Below are 12,366 nucleotides of genomic sequence, written 5' to 3' on the forward strand. Positions count from 1 at the left end.
CCACGTGCTTACAGGGCTGCATGTGTAACGAGTCCCCGTGTTGAGCTTTGTGTCGCATGGAGGAGAAGTCAGGTTTATGCTGTCTTCACCTTACACCTTTAGGCTGCAGTTACATGATTCGTTCCTTTAGCCACTGGGCTCCAGCTCGGCAGTGGCTGTGAGTGCTTATCTTCGTGGAACGTATAATTGAGTGATGGAGATGGACAGTAATTCAGTGCCAATGTGACGCATGCTGTGAGCAACACGGCTGTGAGAATAGCAGAGACGGGCGGGTAGGGAAGCCTGCACTGAGGTGACGTGGCTGCCAGGGCCTGCAAGATGAGGCATCACAAATAAGAACCTGTCTGTCATGAAGAAAGGAGCTGAAAGTCCACCAGAGTGTAGATCCCTCTGCCTCACCAAGGACTTGTATCCAGAATAGGGGACTTCCTAGAAGTCTTAAGAAGAACATTTTGCACGTTTTCTGCAATGGAGAAAGCGTATGGATTATTTGTACAGGCAGCCCCAAGAGAAGATGTCACACGTGGAGAGGTGCTCATCTCCTTCGTCATCAGGGAAATGCAGACGAGACCATGTGGGGGTCACCACATCCCGAGAAAGGCTGAGATGGGCACCACAGGAGACCCAGCGTGTCAAGGGTGGGAGCTCCTGGGATGTCTTGTGGGCTGGACTGTAGCCCTGATGGTGGCGTGCTCTCCCTGGAGCACGTCCAGCAGGGAGGCTGAACCAGCATGGCGGCCAGGAAGATGGCTGAGTCCAAACCGCAGGCCACAGAAGTGCACAGTTGCACCGTTCCAATTTTGTGGCGCTCGAGCCCAGGGAAGGCTGTGTTTGCTGTTAGAAGTAAAGCAGCCAATGTCCTTGGGGAGGAGGTCTGGATCGGGGCAAGGAGGGGCCGCCTGGTGCGTCAGCCCTGTCTCAGTTTGGCTGCCCACACCTGTGCTCAAATTGTGGCCACCCATTAAGCTGTTCACTTGTAACTCATGCAGTTTTTTTTACAGGTATGTTATACCTAATTGTTTAAAATAGTAATTAATGGATGTTATATCTCTCTATAAAATTTGTAAGCACTTGGGCACATGGGTGGCTCAGTCGTTAAGTGTCTGCCTTCGGCTCAGGTCATGATCCCAGGGTCCTGGGATCGAGCCCCGCGTCGGGCTCCCTGCTCCGCGGGAAGCCTGCTTCTCCCTCTCCCACTCCCCCTGCTTGTGTTCCCTTTCTCGCCGTGTCTCTATCAGAAAATAAAATCTTTAAAAAAAAACCAAACTTGTAAGCATTTAAGTAATTTGTTCCAAAGTTTCACTAAATAAAGGTCACTGACTTCTTAGTGAAAAAGTACGTAGGCAGCTCTGTTTGTGCCGTGTTCTAGACACTTCAGTGCTGCCAACTTTTGCTTCCCAGTGCTCGGAATGTGCACTCTACATGTGTGGTGGGGCTGTCCTCTCCGTCTCCCACTCAGGTGTAGGGTCTGTGGGCTCACATCCTGAGCCCTGCTGTAGCCTCTCCTCCACCATGGCTGCTTTTCTCTTGAGTTTAAACAGAATGATCGTTATGCTCTCGGAGTACTTCCATGTCCTGTGGTGCCGCAGCTCATCCCTAGGGCTCCTTCTGGTTTGGCAAAGCTGTGGGCTGAAGGGGCACATAGGAGGAGCGGACCTGGACAGAGCAGTGCTTTCTGCATCCTTGCTGATGACCAGGAACCTGGACGCCGGGCAGCTGTCCAGGTGCCCCATCCCGTGGCTGGGACTGAGGAGCCAAATGGGCTCTGAGAGACACAACTTGGGGCACGACCCTTGGTTTATGATGGGCAGCCTGCTTCTCGTCTCTCCTTTTTGCATTTTTTTGTTTTGTTCTGTTTTGTTTTGGTAACAACTAAAAAGAAGTCAGTTGGAAGATAGGAAAATTCGTGGGTCTTTTTTTTTTTTTAAAGATTTATTTATTTGCTTGAGAGAGAGAACACACTCATGAGCTGGTGGGTGGGGGTGTGGCAGAGGGACAAGCAGACTCCTCGCTGACTCCCTGCTGACTGCAGAGCCGATGCGGGGTTGATCCCAGGACCCTGAGATCATGACTTGAGCCGAAATCAAAAGTTGGACTCTTAACCCACTGAGCTGCCCAGGCATCCCAGGGAAATTAGTGGGTCTTAACAAATCTCCATCTGTCCCGTGGGTCTGTTAGAAAGTCAAGTCCGGTAAAAGCGCTCTTCCCTGGCAGGCCTTGTGGCCAGCGTTGGTTTTAGAAGCGGGTTTTGGCGTGGGGAGGGATGACGACGGAAGGCTCCCGTCTGTGGGCTTGTGCCTCAGCACCTCCAGATTCCCAGCTTCCTCCAGGGTAGCGCTTTTCACGAGTTTGCCCCGGGACTACGGTAAACTTTCTTTTGTGCTGTGGTCTATAATAACAAGTGAAGAAAAAATGTATGCGATAATGTCATGTGTCCCACATTTACTGCATTCTGTTCCATTTTAAAATGCTTGAAAAAATGCTGGTTAGGGGTGACTGGGTGGCTCAGTCGGTGAAGCATCTGCCTTCGGCTCAGGTCATGATCTCAGGGTCCTGGGATCGAGCCCCGCGTCGGGCTCCCTGCTCGGTGGGAGCCTGCTTCTGCCCCTCCCCCTGCTCATGTTCTCTCTCTCTTGCTCGCTCTGTCTCAAATAAATAAATAAAATCTTTTAAAAATGCTGGTTAAGCCCACTGAATTGTTTCCCTGAGCTGCTAATGGGTCACAACCTACAGTGTTTTCAAGTTGCTGACTGACGTGCCTCGTTCTGGCCTGTGAGCCCCTCCGTGCTCTTCCCCATCCCTTTCCAGGCCCTAGTTGCTGCTTTGTCACTTGAAGCTATTCCCCAAATGAGATTGTGCTGTCCGTCTGTTCTCTGAACCCACCTCTGGCTTCCCTGATGAGTCTCCCTCACCTGTGCTCCTGCAGCGTCTCTGAGAACAGGCTGAGCGCCCCGTGTGCGGTCTCTCAGCGCCTCATAGCTTACGTGTCCGTATGAATTACGAGTGACACTCGATCCACATAACATGTAACGCTCCCCTGCCTGGTCGCTGTCAGTTCAGTGGGATTATTTTATCCTGTCTCCACGACGGCTGAGCCTCCTCCATCGGTCCCCTCCATGGTCGTCCCCGGGCCTCTTTGGGCCCTGTGCTGGGTTCGGTGCTCCGTGTTTTCTAGAGAGTGGCGTCACTGCCCCACTGAGCAAGCAGAAAGCGTTCCCAGTGCAGGGCTCTCTCTGGCGGGGGTTTGTTGGGGGAGCCGAGGTCCGTAGAGCCGGTCTGTGGGCTCGGTGCAGGCTGTCTTGTCGTGGCCGGTGTGATGGGACGCAGACGCTGATCGGTTACCGTGTTCCTTTTGTTTCTGTTCAGCCACATCAGTGGGAACAAGATTGGCTGGGACAAGACGGGGAGCCACGGGGAGCCGCAAGCTCGGGGAGACCCAGGAGACCAAACAAAGGTAGTAGTTCAGCTTTTATTCCTTCAGATCTTGACTCTTTTGAGCATGTGATGTTAGGGCTTGGTTTGAAGCTAAGTGCTGTTTTTTTAAAGCATGTTGTAATAGACACTGGCAGGTGGCAGGGAGGGTGGGAAGGCAAGGGGGTGTCACACACTTTGGGGATGAGAGGGGAAGGGGGTCACATACAGGCGGGGGGGGGTGTCAAGGACATTGGCTGGGGGATGGGTCCCAGATGTCATTGCGGGGGAGGGGGTCCCAGACGTCAGTGTGAGAGAGGGGGTCCAAGATGTTGTTGCGGGGGAGGGGGTCCTGGACGTCAGTGTGGGGGAAGAGGGGTCCCAGACATCAGTGTGGGGGAGGGGGTCCCAGATGTCAGTGCGGGGGAGGGGTCCCAGACGCACGGGGGAGGGGAAGGCGACAGCTCCTGTCTTCCACAGGCTGGGTGGGGCCTACTATCCGCTGGTACACACTCTTGTCAGGACTTAGAGCCTTGCAGAGCCCTCATCTCCTGCAGGGTTTTGTGGGGATTGAATGAGGAATCACTTCGAATGTACACGTTAAAAATGAAAGTAAAGTTCATTCCGTTCCCCCTTTTATCTGCCTCTCCCTGTTACTAGTGATCCCTAGCAATAGCTTTCTGCTGCAGAACCACGCCTGTCCCCACACGTGGTACCTTAGGATGTGCCCCATCTCTCGCTGGAAGAGGGCTTGTTTGTACACAAGGTGACACCATGTCGGAAATTCATGTAAGGCTCTGGAGCACTCTCGCTGTTGAAGGGTCATCCTGTGAATAAGCAACAGGAATGCTTTGTGGATGCCTGTTATTTGCAAAGCATCTTCCAAAATTTTCAGCTGCTTGTGTCTATATTCTGTGAATGGAGAGTATAGAAAACACTTATGGATTATCCTTGAGTTTTTTTTAAGGCCAGTTTTGGTACTTTGTGTTTTAAAGGATAAAATTAAGCACTTAAGTACATACCACTGTAAAGAATATGTTTTGTTTCAAAACAGAGAAATTCCTTAGATTGACACGAAATCGAGCAATAAGCAATTATTATTTCCAGCATTTATCATGAGAAAGAATAAAACTGTTTGTTATGCAAATAATAATTGATCTCAGTAAACACTTTGGACTTCGCTAAATTCATAAAGAGAAAGTGAAGGGTGTCCCTCTGCAGACTTCCCTTTCCCCAGCCCGCTTCCTGCAGCCTTCCATCCCTGAGCCCCACGTGGGGCCCACTCTTCCCTCTGCAGCTATGCACATTCTATGTTTTGGCGATTGGTTGTTACAGGATGGGTATTTTTCACTTAATGCTATCCTACATTCATATTTCTGTGTCATTATGTAAGGATCTGACTCGTCAGTTTTAATGGAATTAGCTTGTTCTTAGCTTTACTTTTTAGTAAGCAGCTCCCTGTGTATACTTAATTTGGGGCGTTATTATGACCAGAGAGAATACCTGGGTTTGGGTCTCTGTCTGTTCTCTGAATGCCAGCTGTGGTGGTGAGAAGTGGGTGTGAGCCGCGGTGCTGCAAGTTCCTGGGCAGTGACACAGTGTCTCTGAGCGTCCCCTCCCGTTTCCACACAGCGAGCAGGGGGGGCATGGTGGCTGCCCGGGGGTCAGCAAGCACAGAAGGCCACTCCCAACCTTAGGGGCCCCTGGGAATAGTGTGGCGGGGTCACCCACCCCCACCCAGGCTCGGGGGGCCACTCCCACTCCCTCTCTTTGGGGAGAGGTCCTCTGCACAAGACACACAGTGAAAGGAGTGGAAACCTGACCTGACCCGTTCTCCCCTGTTACCCGTGGCTCTGCAGACGGAAGGCTCATCCACTGCCTCCTCGGGCAGCCAGCTTGCTGAAGGAAAGGGGAGCCAGATGGGCACTGTGCAGCCGATCCCGTGCCTCCTGTCCATGCCCACCCGCAACCACATGGACATCACCACACCGCCCTTGCCCCCGGTGGCGCCCGAGGTACTGAGAGTGGCGGAGCATCGGCACAAGAAGGGGCTGATGTACCCCTACATCTTCCACGTCCTGACAAAGGTATGGCTGGCCGCTTTCCATCTGACCAGGCACCTGAAACGGACTGCATTTCCCCATTCCTAAACGTTGAGAGAAAAGGCAAAAATGCGTACCTGTCAATGCACAAAGAGAAGAACGTGGGAAAGAGTTATTTTCCCCTTCGGTTTGATAGGAGATAGTTTTGAGATGTGTAATTAACGCACATCATGTTATTTTTCTGACTTGTGATTTTATTTTCATTTCTAATTTTAAAATTTTCTGTACCATATTTATACCATGGTGTGAGGTTTAATTAGCTGTCACGTGCACTGCCTGTCTTCTCTGTCATCTGTCCTAGAGCACCCCTGTGGAGTGGCGGACAGCGCTCTGCATCCTCGGACTTGTCGAGTGCAGTTTATAGCCCTTCAGCAGAAAATCGAACACAGGACTGTGTGACATGCTAACAGTCAGAAAATGTGATTTTGTGTTTATACAGTATCAGGATTTCACTTTATTAGTGTCTTACCAAACATATGCTTCAATAGATATCCAGTGTGGCATCGTTTTTGAATCTTGGTGTCTCGAATGGATCTATGTGTCCATTTAAATTTTCTCAGTGACTTGTAGTCTTTTCTGTTGATGTTTATGGCCCTAGACCCACGATTTAACATGTAACCTCGGTGACCAGATTTCTCATGTGGATGGGTTTATTGCCATCATGTATTTTTAACATGTTTTCATCAGTGTCTGTACCCCCACAGATAATCAGACATTTTTCTCCCTGTTTTCTGCAATCCATCTGTGGTTTGTAAGGTGGGGTCAGTAAGTGCACAAGCCCCCCTGCCCCACACCACCCCGAGCCGGACTGCGACCGTTAGCTGGCTGACCCGAGCATCACTCCCTCGGTGTCAGTCCAAGGGCACCCAGAGTTTTATGTTTAAACCGCAGTCGCCTCCAGGTGTCATGCACTCTGATACGGGTCTGCACGTATGGTATCACTTTTCAGATTACGGTTGTGAGGTAAACATTTTATTTTTCAGGGGCAACGCATGTTGTAAGGGTAAGTGGAAAGTTCCTCTCGCGGGAGAAGGATTTCCCGAGTTTAAAGGGACCTAGGTTTGGGGGAGATTGCGCCCTTTCCCCGTGGGGTTGTGTGGGCTGTGAGGTCCTGGACCCCTGCGCTTCTGCCCTGCCGCTGTGGTCTACTCGGGGGCAGGCTGAGCGACAGACGGCCTGTCCTCTTCCACCACTCCCTCATCTCAAGGGCAAATATTGATAAAGTGACTGTGGTTGAGAAAAGTAAATGATTATCTCTTCAGATTTTAAAATGCCACCTACCATTTTTCTGTATGTCAGGGCAGGCTTAGTGTGTCAGGCATGCTGTTTGCTGTGAGCTACGTGGCTCTGGTATTAAATTGTCAGGCCGACGTGTCTTCAGTGAGGCGAGAGTTTCACACTCACGCAGGCAGCCGGCTGAGCCAGGGACCTGGAGAGAGTGCCCACCGCACTCTCTCTGACATAAATCTATGTGAAGAAAGAGCAAAGGCCAGGGAATTACTGAAAGAGTAGGTAGTGATAAATTTAACAGACATTGAAGGTCATATGTATACTCTTATGTCATGAACATTCCTAAATAAAGTTCCTGCAAAATCTCTTGAGATGTACCTTGATGCCATAGAATGTCGGAGACGGGGCCACAGAGGTCTTGCCACCACCTCAGGTGTGGATGCCCAGCCCCTTGTCTCGTGCCATGTTGGCCGTGGGATGTGAGCAAAGTGGGCCTTCCTTCGAGGTCTGCCCCAGCAGCTGTGCATGCCCCTCATTCAGGAGGCACGTCTCCCGAGTCCTGGCACATGCTGAAATCGTGCAGAATGAGGGACGCTGCAGGGCTGCTCTTTGGGAGACCATGTACGCACATGCTAACGTTTTATGGAAGAGCTTGGTAAGGACAATTTGACCGTTTTATTTTCAGGATACTCATTTCTTGGATTTCACATAGGTCATTAAAAATTATGAATTTCATTACATATGACCATCTTGACTCATAAGTAAAATTTGCAAGTTCTCAGCATTTTCTATTCTATTTGTTGTCTGCTCTTACCTGTCCAGATTGTTTCAAAGATTTCGGGTTCGTCTGTGTGGTTTCCTTATGCTCTTGGTTCCAGGTTAAAGATGAAACCATGTAGATTTTATTTTGACTCTTTGAGCATATGTTTTGACAACCCACTAAATGAACTCTCCCTAACACCCCACTGCACGCAAGTGGTTAAGCAAATGATTTGGAATAGAATTGCAATGTTAACTGGAGATAATGCAGTGTATTTCTGTGAGTTTGTTGTAAATTCAACATGAAAAATGTGCAATATTATTCTGCTTTCTTCCATGCAAAGGGTGAAATCAAAATTGCTGTTTCTATTGAAGATGAAGCCAGCAAAGACCTGCCTCCCGCCGCCCTGCTCTATAGGCCAGTTCGCCAGTATGTTTACGGAGTGCTGTTTAGCTTGGCAGAAAGCAGAAAGAAAACTGAGAGACTTGCTTTTAGAAAGAACAGACTTCCACCAGAATGTATGTACTGTGAAATCCATTGTTTGTTTTCCTCAGTACCTCGTAACCTCTTGTGCATTTTCCAAAGCCTCAGAGGATCGTGACTGAGTCTGCCCCGAGTGTCCCCACGCAAGATGGTGGGCTTCACGGGGTCCTTAGGACAGGAGGACCAGCCCCGGGCTGTTTTCCTCAGTAACGTTCCAGTCATGCTGTGTATTTGGTAAAACATGTGCACCTTAAACTGGATGTTGATCTGGAAACAGTCCGGACGGGCACCCTCTCCTGTGGCAAGCGCGTCCCAGGCAGGGCGACAGCGGCGTGTGCTCCAGTATCCGCAAGCGTGTCTGCGCACAGGGTCCGTGTTCCTGGGGAGGCCCTCACTCCGTGTGGCTGCTTCTGTGTGGGTGTTGTGTGCCTGCGCACAGCCCGCAGCAGACAGGGCCCTGGTCACTGTCCCCCTTGAGGACTCCAGCTGATCGACCCTGGGGTGGAGGGGCAGTGGAAAGACGGAAGGTGCTGTTTGACAGTTGGCAAAAGCTGAGGTCAGAGCATGCATTTTCCATCTTCCAGTGGGGCAGCGTAATATTTGGGGAGAACCGTGTCTATTTTAGGTTATTTTATTTACTAACGTAGGAGATGTTAAAAGTCACTGTATATTTATTAGGAAATACAGAAAAGTTTCCCAAAACATACAGTCTAAAATAAGAATATCCTGAACCGTGGACATTGTAGATGACCAGAGCATCCCCTCAACTAGACTGTTTAGGGACAGATCCCCTATGTGTGCAGCCGGTCCGAGCAGGCCTGGCGGCATGCCGCAGCTGACCTGTGCTCAGGGACGCACGTGACGGTCTTACCTTTGGGCTCTGAACCGGAGAGATTCTAGCAATTCTAAAAGCTCGTTCCATAGGTTCTGACGTTTTCTGTTTCTGATTACTATGCTGCAGTGTGGTTCAGTAAGCCTTAAAATGAAGCGCCTCCATGCCCTGACTGGAGGGTGGCCACTGAGCTCTGTAGCCGCCTATAGCTGATGCGTCTGCCTCCTCGACTGGGGCTGGAGGCCCCACGGGAAATACTGAGTGTTGGCAGTGGACTCTGCCGCGCCGGGATGGCCCTGGTGGACACATCCTCTTTCTCGCTTCGCACAGGGTTGGCCAGTGTTCTGCACCGGACGAGGGTTGCTCGCTTCGCACAGGGTTGGCCAGTGTTCTGCCCAGGCCCTGCAGCTGCGACCTCCCTTCCAGGGCCGTGTCCCCTTGCTTCTGCCTTGGCCTAGACTGCCAGGCGCTGCAGAGTGCTGGGCAGCCCCACTCCCTGCTGTGCCCTCAGCTCCGGAGCACAAGTCTGGCTTTCGTGGTGAAAGCTGTTCTCTTCCTCATTTGGTTATGTTCCAGAAACAGTTCTCTGTATTTAGCACACTCCTGGGAGTTTTCCAGGATGGGTCCCCTCTGCAGTGCCCACAGCTTTGCAGAGCAGTCCAGGTGGGCTGCTGTGCTCTGTGTGCACTCAGTGGTGGCCAGGTGCGCTCTTCCCATCTCGGGAGTTCTTTGTCACAGGTGAGCTGCGGGTGCCAGGGACAGCAGGAAGTCAGGGGGTTTCTGCCCTGCTGCAGGTGTGCGGTGTGGCCCTGTGCCGCACAGCATGCTCACCCCCTCGTTGCTTGCTCCGCACCTGGGCGGTGCAGGTGTCCGACTGGGCCCTGAGCAGGCAGTGGGGGATGCCAGAGGCACGGGATGGTGCTCACTGCACAGACCAGCACCCTCTGGTCATAAGCAAGAGAGCAGTGCACTGTGGTGCAGGGCTGGGCGTGCACACACACCACGCTGTTGGGGCTTGGCACTTGTGGGGAGAGGACAGTGAAGAAGGGAGGAGTGGTATAGATGAGCTCTATGAGCTCTAAAGCTCTTGCGCATGGGGGCGTGTGGACTGGCTGAGTTTCTTTTATATGTATGGTTTTTTTTTTAAGATTTTTAAATTTATTTTGAAAGAGAGAGATCTGGGGGGGGGGGCAGAGGGAGAGGGAGAATCTTGAGCAGACTCCGCACCAAGCATGGAGCCTGACACGGGTCTCCATCTCACGACCCTGAGATCATGAACTGAGCCGAAACCAAGAGTCAGACACCTAACTGAATGCGCCTCCCAGGTGCCTCCCGGCTGAGTTTCTGGGGGAGGTTGGTGCTGAGCGCATTGTAGTTTTTCTGCTCAGGCGACGAAAGAAAGTGGGTTCTCACTTCTCTGTCAGTCACGGGGAAACCACCGAAGGGTGAGGAAGGGTGGGACATTTCTGTTCAGGAGGGTGGGCTGGGTAGGGACAGGCGGCTGAACTGAGGCAATGGGAAAGGAGCTGTGAACCAGCCCTGGGACGTCAGTGGCACCTAGAAAAGTGTGATTCACGTGGGTTACAGGTAACGGTGAACCTCTAGGTGTAAAGATGTGTCCATTTGACCTCTTGAGTTTACAGGTTAAGAGACCATTGTTAGCTCTGTAATGGGTGGCTTTAGAACCCAGGTCTCTCTGGTCTTTTTGGGGACCTGATACACTTGAATTTGTTTCATGCATTGGTTGTCTTAATGAGGGGAAAACAGCCTTAGAAAAGGTTCTTAGGTCAGTAATGCATGCTCTTTATTTGCTGATGATCATGCTAACTGGAGCACCAGCTCTCCACAGGGAAGAGTTTTGTCCTTAGGAGCTTTTGTGAGCCTTGAGCCTCAACGCTGGCAGCTTACTCAGAGCAAACCTTGTGTGAGAGAGGAACGTGGTGACCTTCAGCTCTCATTACAGTGCATTACGATTGTTCCCTGAGGACTGCTCCCTGAAGCCTGCTCTTAGATCCCAGCTGACTCAACGCAGATGTGGTGATGCCCCTGCCGTGGGTTTCCCGCCTGAAACATGTCATAAGTGATTGCACATTTTGGTGTTCTTAGGGAGGAAGCCCTTGGGGCTGTGGATGAGGTGAGGTTGTTGTTGCTGCTCAGGAGTTCCCGGTTGATTAGGTTTGAAAGTTGAGTCTGTTGAAACCATGATTTACCCGTGGCCACTCCTAGACCATCTGTGGATGAAATGAAGTCAGTGGTACTTTGCAGGAGATTCATAAAGCACTGACCGTGCACCATGAGGTCTTTGGGGCAGGTTTGTTTCTCAGCTGCCTGCTGGCCCCGCCGTCCACTCCGTGGGTCCCAGGTGAGCCCGCCGTCTGTAGCAGGTGAGGAGGCTCCGGGTCCAGCATGGTGTCAGCGTGATGTTGGTTCGACGTGCTCGCCGTGACAGCTGGGGGCTCCCCAGGAGGGCTTTGTTGTCAGAGAGAACCAGTCGGAGGACACGTGAAGTCTAAAGGGTTGTTTAAAAATATTGAACTCTCACGACATTTAAGACCTGTATCCCTTTGGAAATGCAGTCTCTCTCTCTCTTTTTTAAGTAGGCTCCATGCCCAGCATGGAGCTCATTGCCGGGCCTGAACTCATGACCCTGAGATCAAGACCTGAGCCAAGATCAAGAGTCAGACACTTAACTGACTGAGCCACCCAGGTGCCCTGGAAATGCGGTCTCTTGATCAAGACACAGGATAAAGCGTTTCATAATCTCTAACAAGTGCTCTAGTGCTCGTGTGATTTTAGCAAGTTTCATTTTTAAAGTCATATGGTTAAAGCGGGATATCCACCCTCAGATCCTTAAAAACTCTGGCCTGTGAAAGTCATACTGAATTACATGCTGGCAGTTTATTTTCTGTGTGTCCATCCCTGGGTTCCATTGTTTGCTGTTAGGAAATTCATCAGAAGCTTATTTATTACGACAGTTAGCTGCTCAAAGTCACCGGCAGGGGGGCTCCAGGCCCCTCCAGTGGGCCACGTGGAAGACCGCAGACCTGGCACAAGCGATTTGCCCCATGTTCTGGATGGGGACAGTGGCAGTTGCTGGGATCTGCCTTTATGGCTGCTGGCTCTTGGGTGGGGCCTGGGGACAGTTGTCCGGCTGGAGGCTTGGAGCATGAAGCTCCCGCCCTGCTGGTGGCCCCAGGCTTGCTGCCCCCCTGGGGGTGCCCCTCAGCTGTCCCTCACCCCACCAGGGCAGTCAGGAGGGGCAGGAAGAAAGGGGGTCTGGTTCCAAAAAGACTGCAGGGTAACAAGACTCCTGGCCACGGTGGAAGAGGTAAAAATCCAGGAAGTAAAACCCAGTGATGGGCACATTTTCAAATTATTGTCCCCTTAGAAAAAGTAGCCTCAGGACTCCCCAGGACCTCAAAATTAAGTAAGAGAAACAGGCTTCTAGAAAGTGAAGGGACATAAGGTACAGACACAGGAGGTGAAAGTCTCCACTTTCTAAATAGGAAAAGCCAAAGGGAACCTGGATTTCTTCGTGGTGCAGTTTG

At 51.3% G+C, this 12,366-nt stretch overlaps 1 protein-coding gene across 6 annotated transcripts in view; it reads left to right on the forward strand.

Moving 5' to 3' along the window:
• FAM120A (family with sequence similarity 120 member A) overlaps positions 1–12,366 on the forward strand; it is a 92,389-nt gene that overhangs the window by 50,400 nt on the left and 29,623 nt on the right. For all 6 annotated transcript variants that reach the window (XR_010407547.1, XM_045882103.3, XM_064578967.1 and 3 more), the window contains 3 exons: positions 3,367–3,454; positions 5,271–5,498; positions 7,847–8,021. Coding sequence is in view for 5 of the 6 variants with exons in the window: in XM_045882103.3 (XP_045738059.1) it covers positions 3,367–3,454; positions 5,271–5,498; positions 7,847–8,021 (491 nt within the window). In the remaining variant the exon portion in view is untranslated. The remainder of the gene's footprint in view (positions 1–3,366; positions 3,455–5,270; positions 5,499–7,846; positions 8,022–12,366) is intronic.

Source organism: Mirounga angustirostris, unplaced genomic scaffold, assembly GCF_029215605.1.
Source record: "Mirounga angustirostris isolate CCGP_5_RB_7025 unplaced genomic scaffold, mMirAng1.0.hap1 SCAF_15, whole genome shotgun sequence".
In the NCBI taxonomy this organism is placed as follows: domain Eukaryota; kingdom Metazoa; phylum Chordata; class Mammalia; order Carnivora; family Phocidae; genus Mirounga; species Mirounga angustirostris.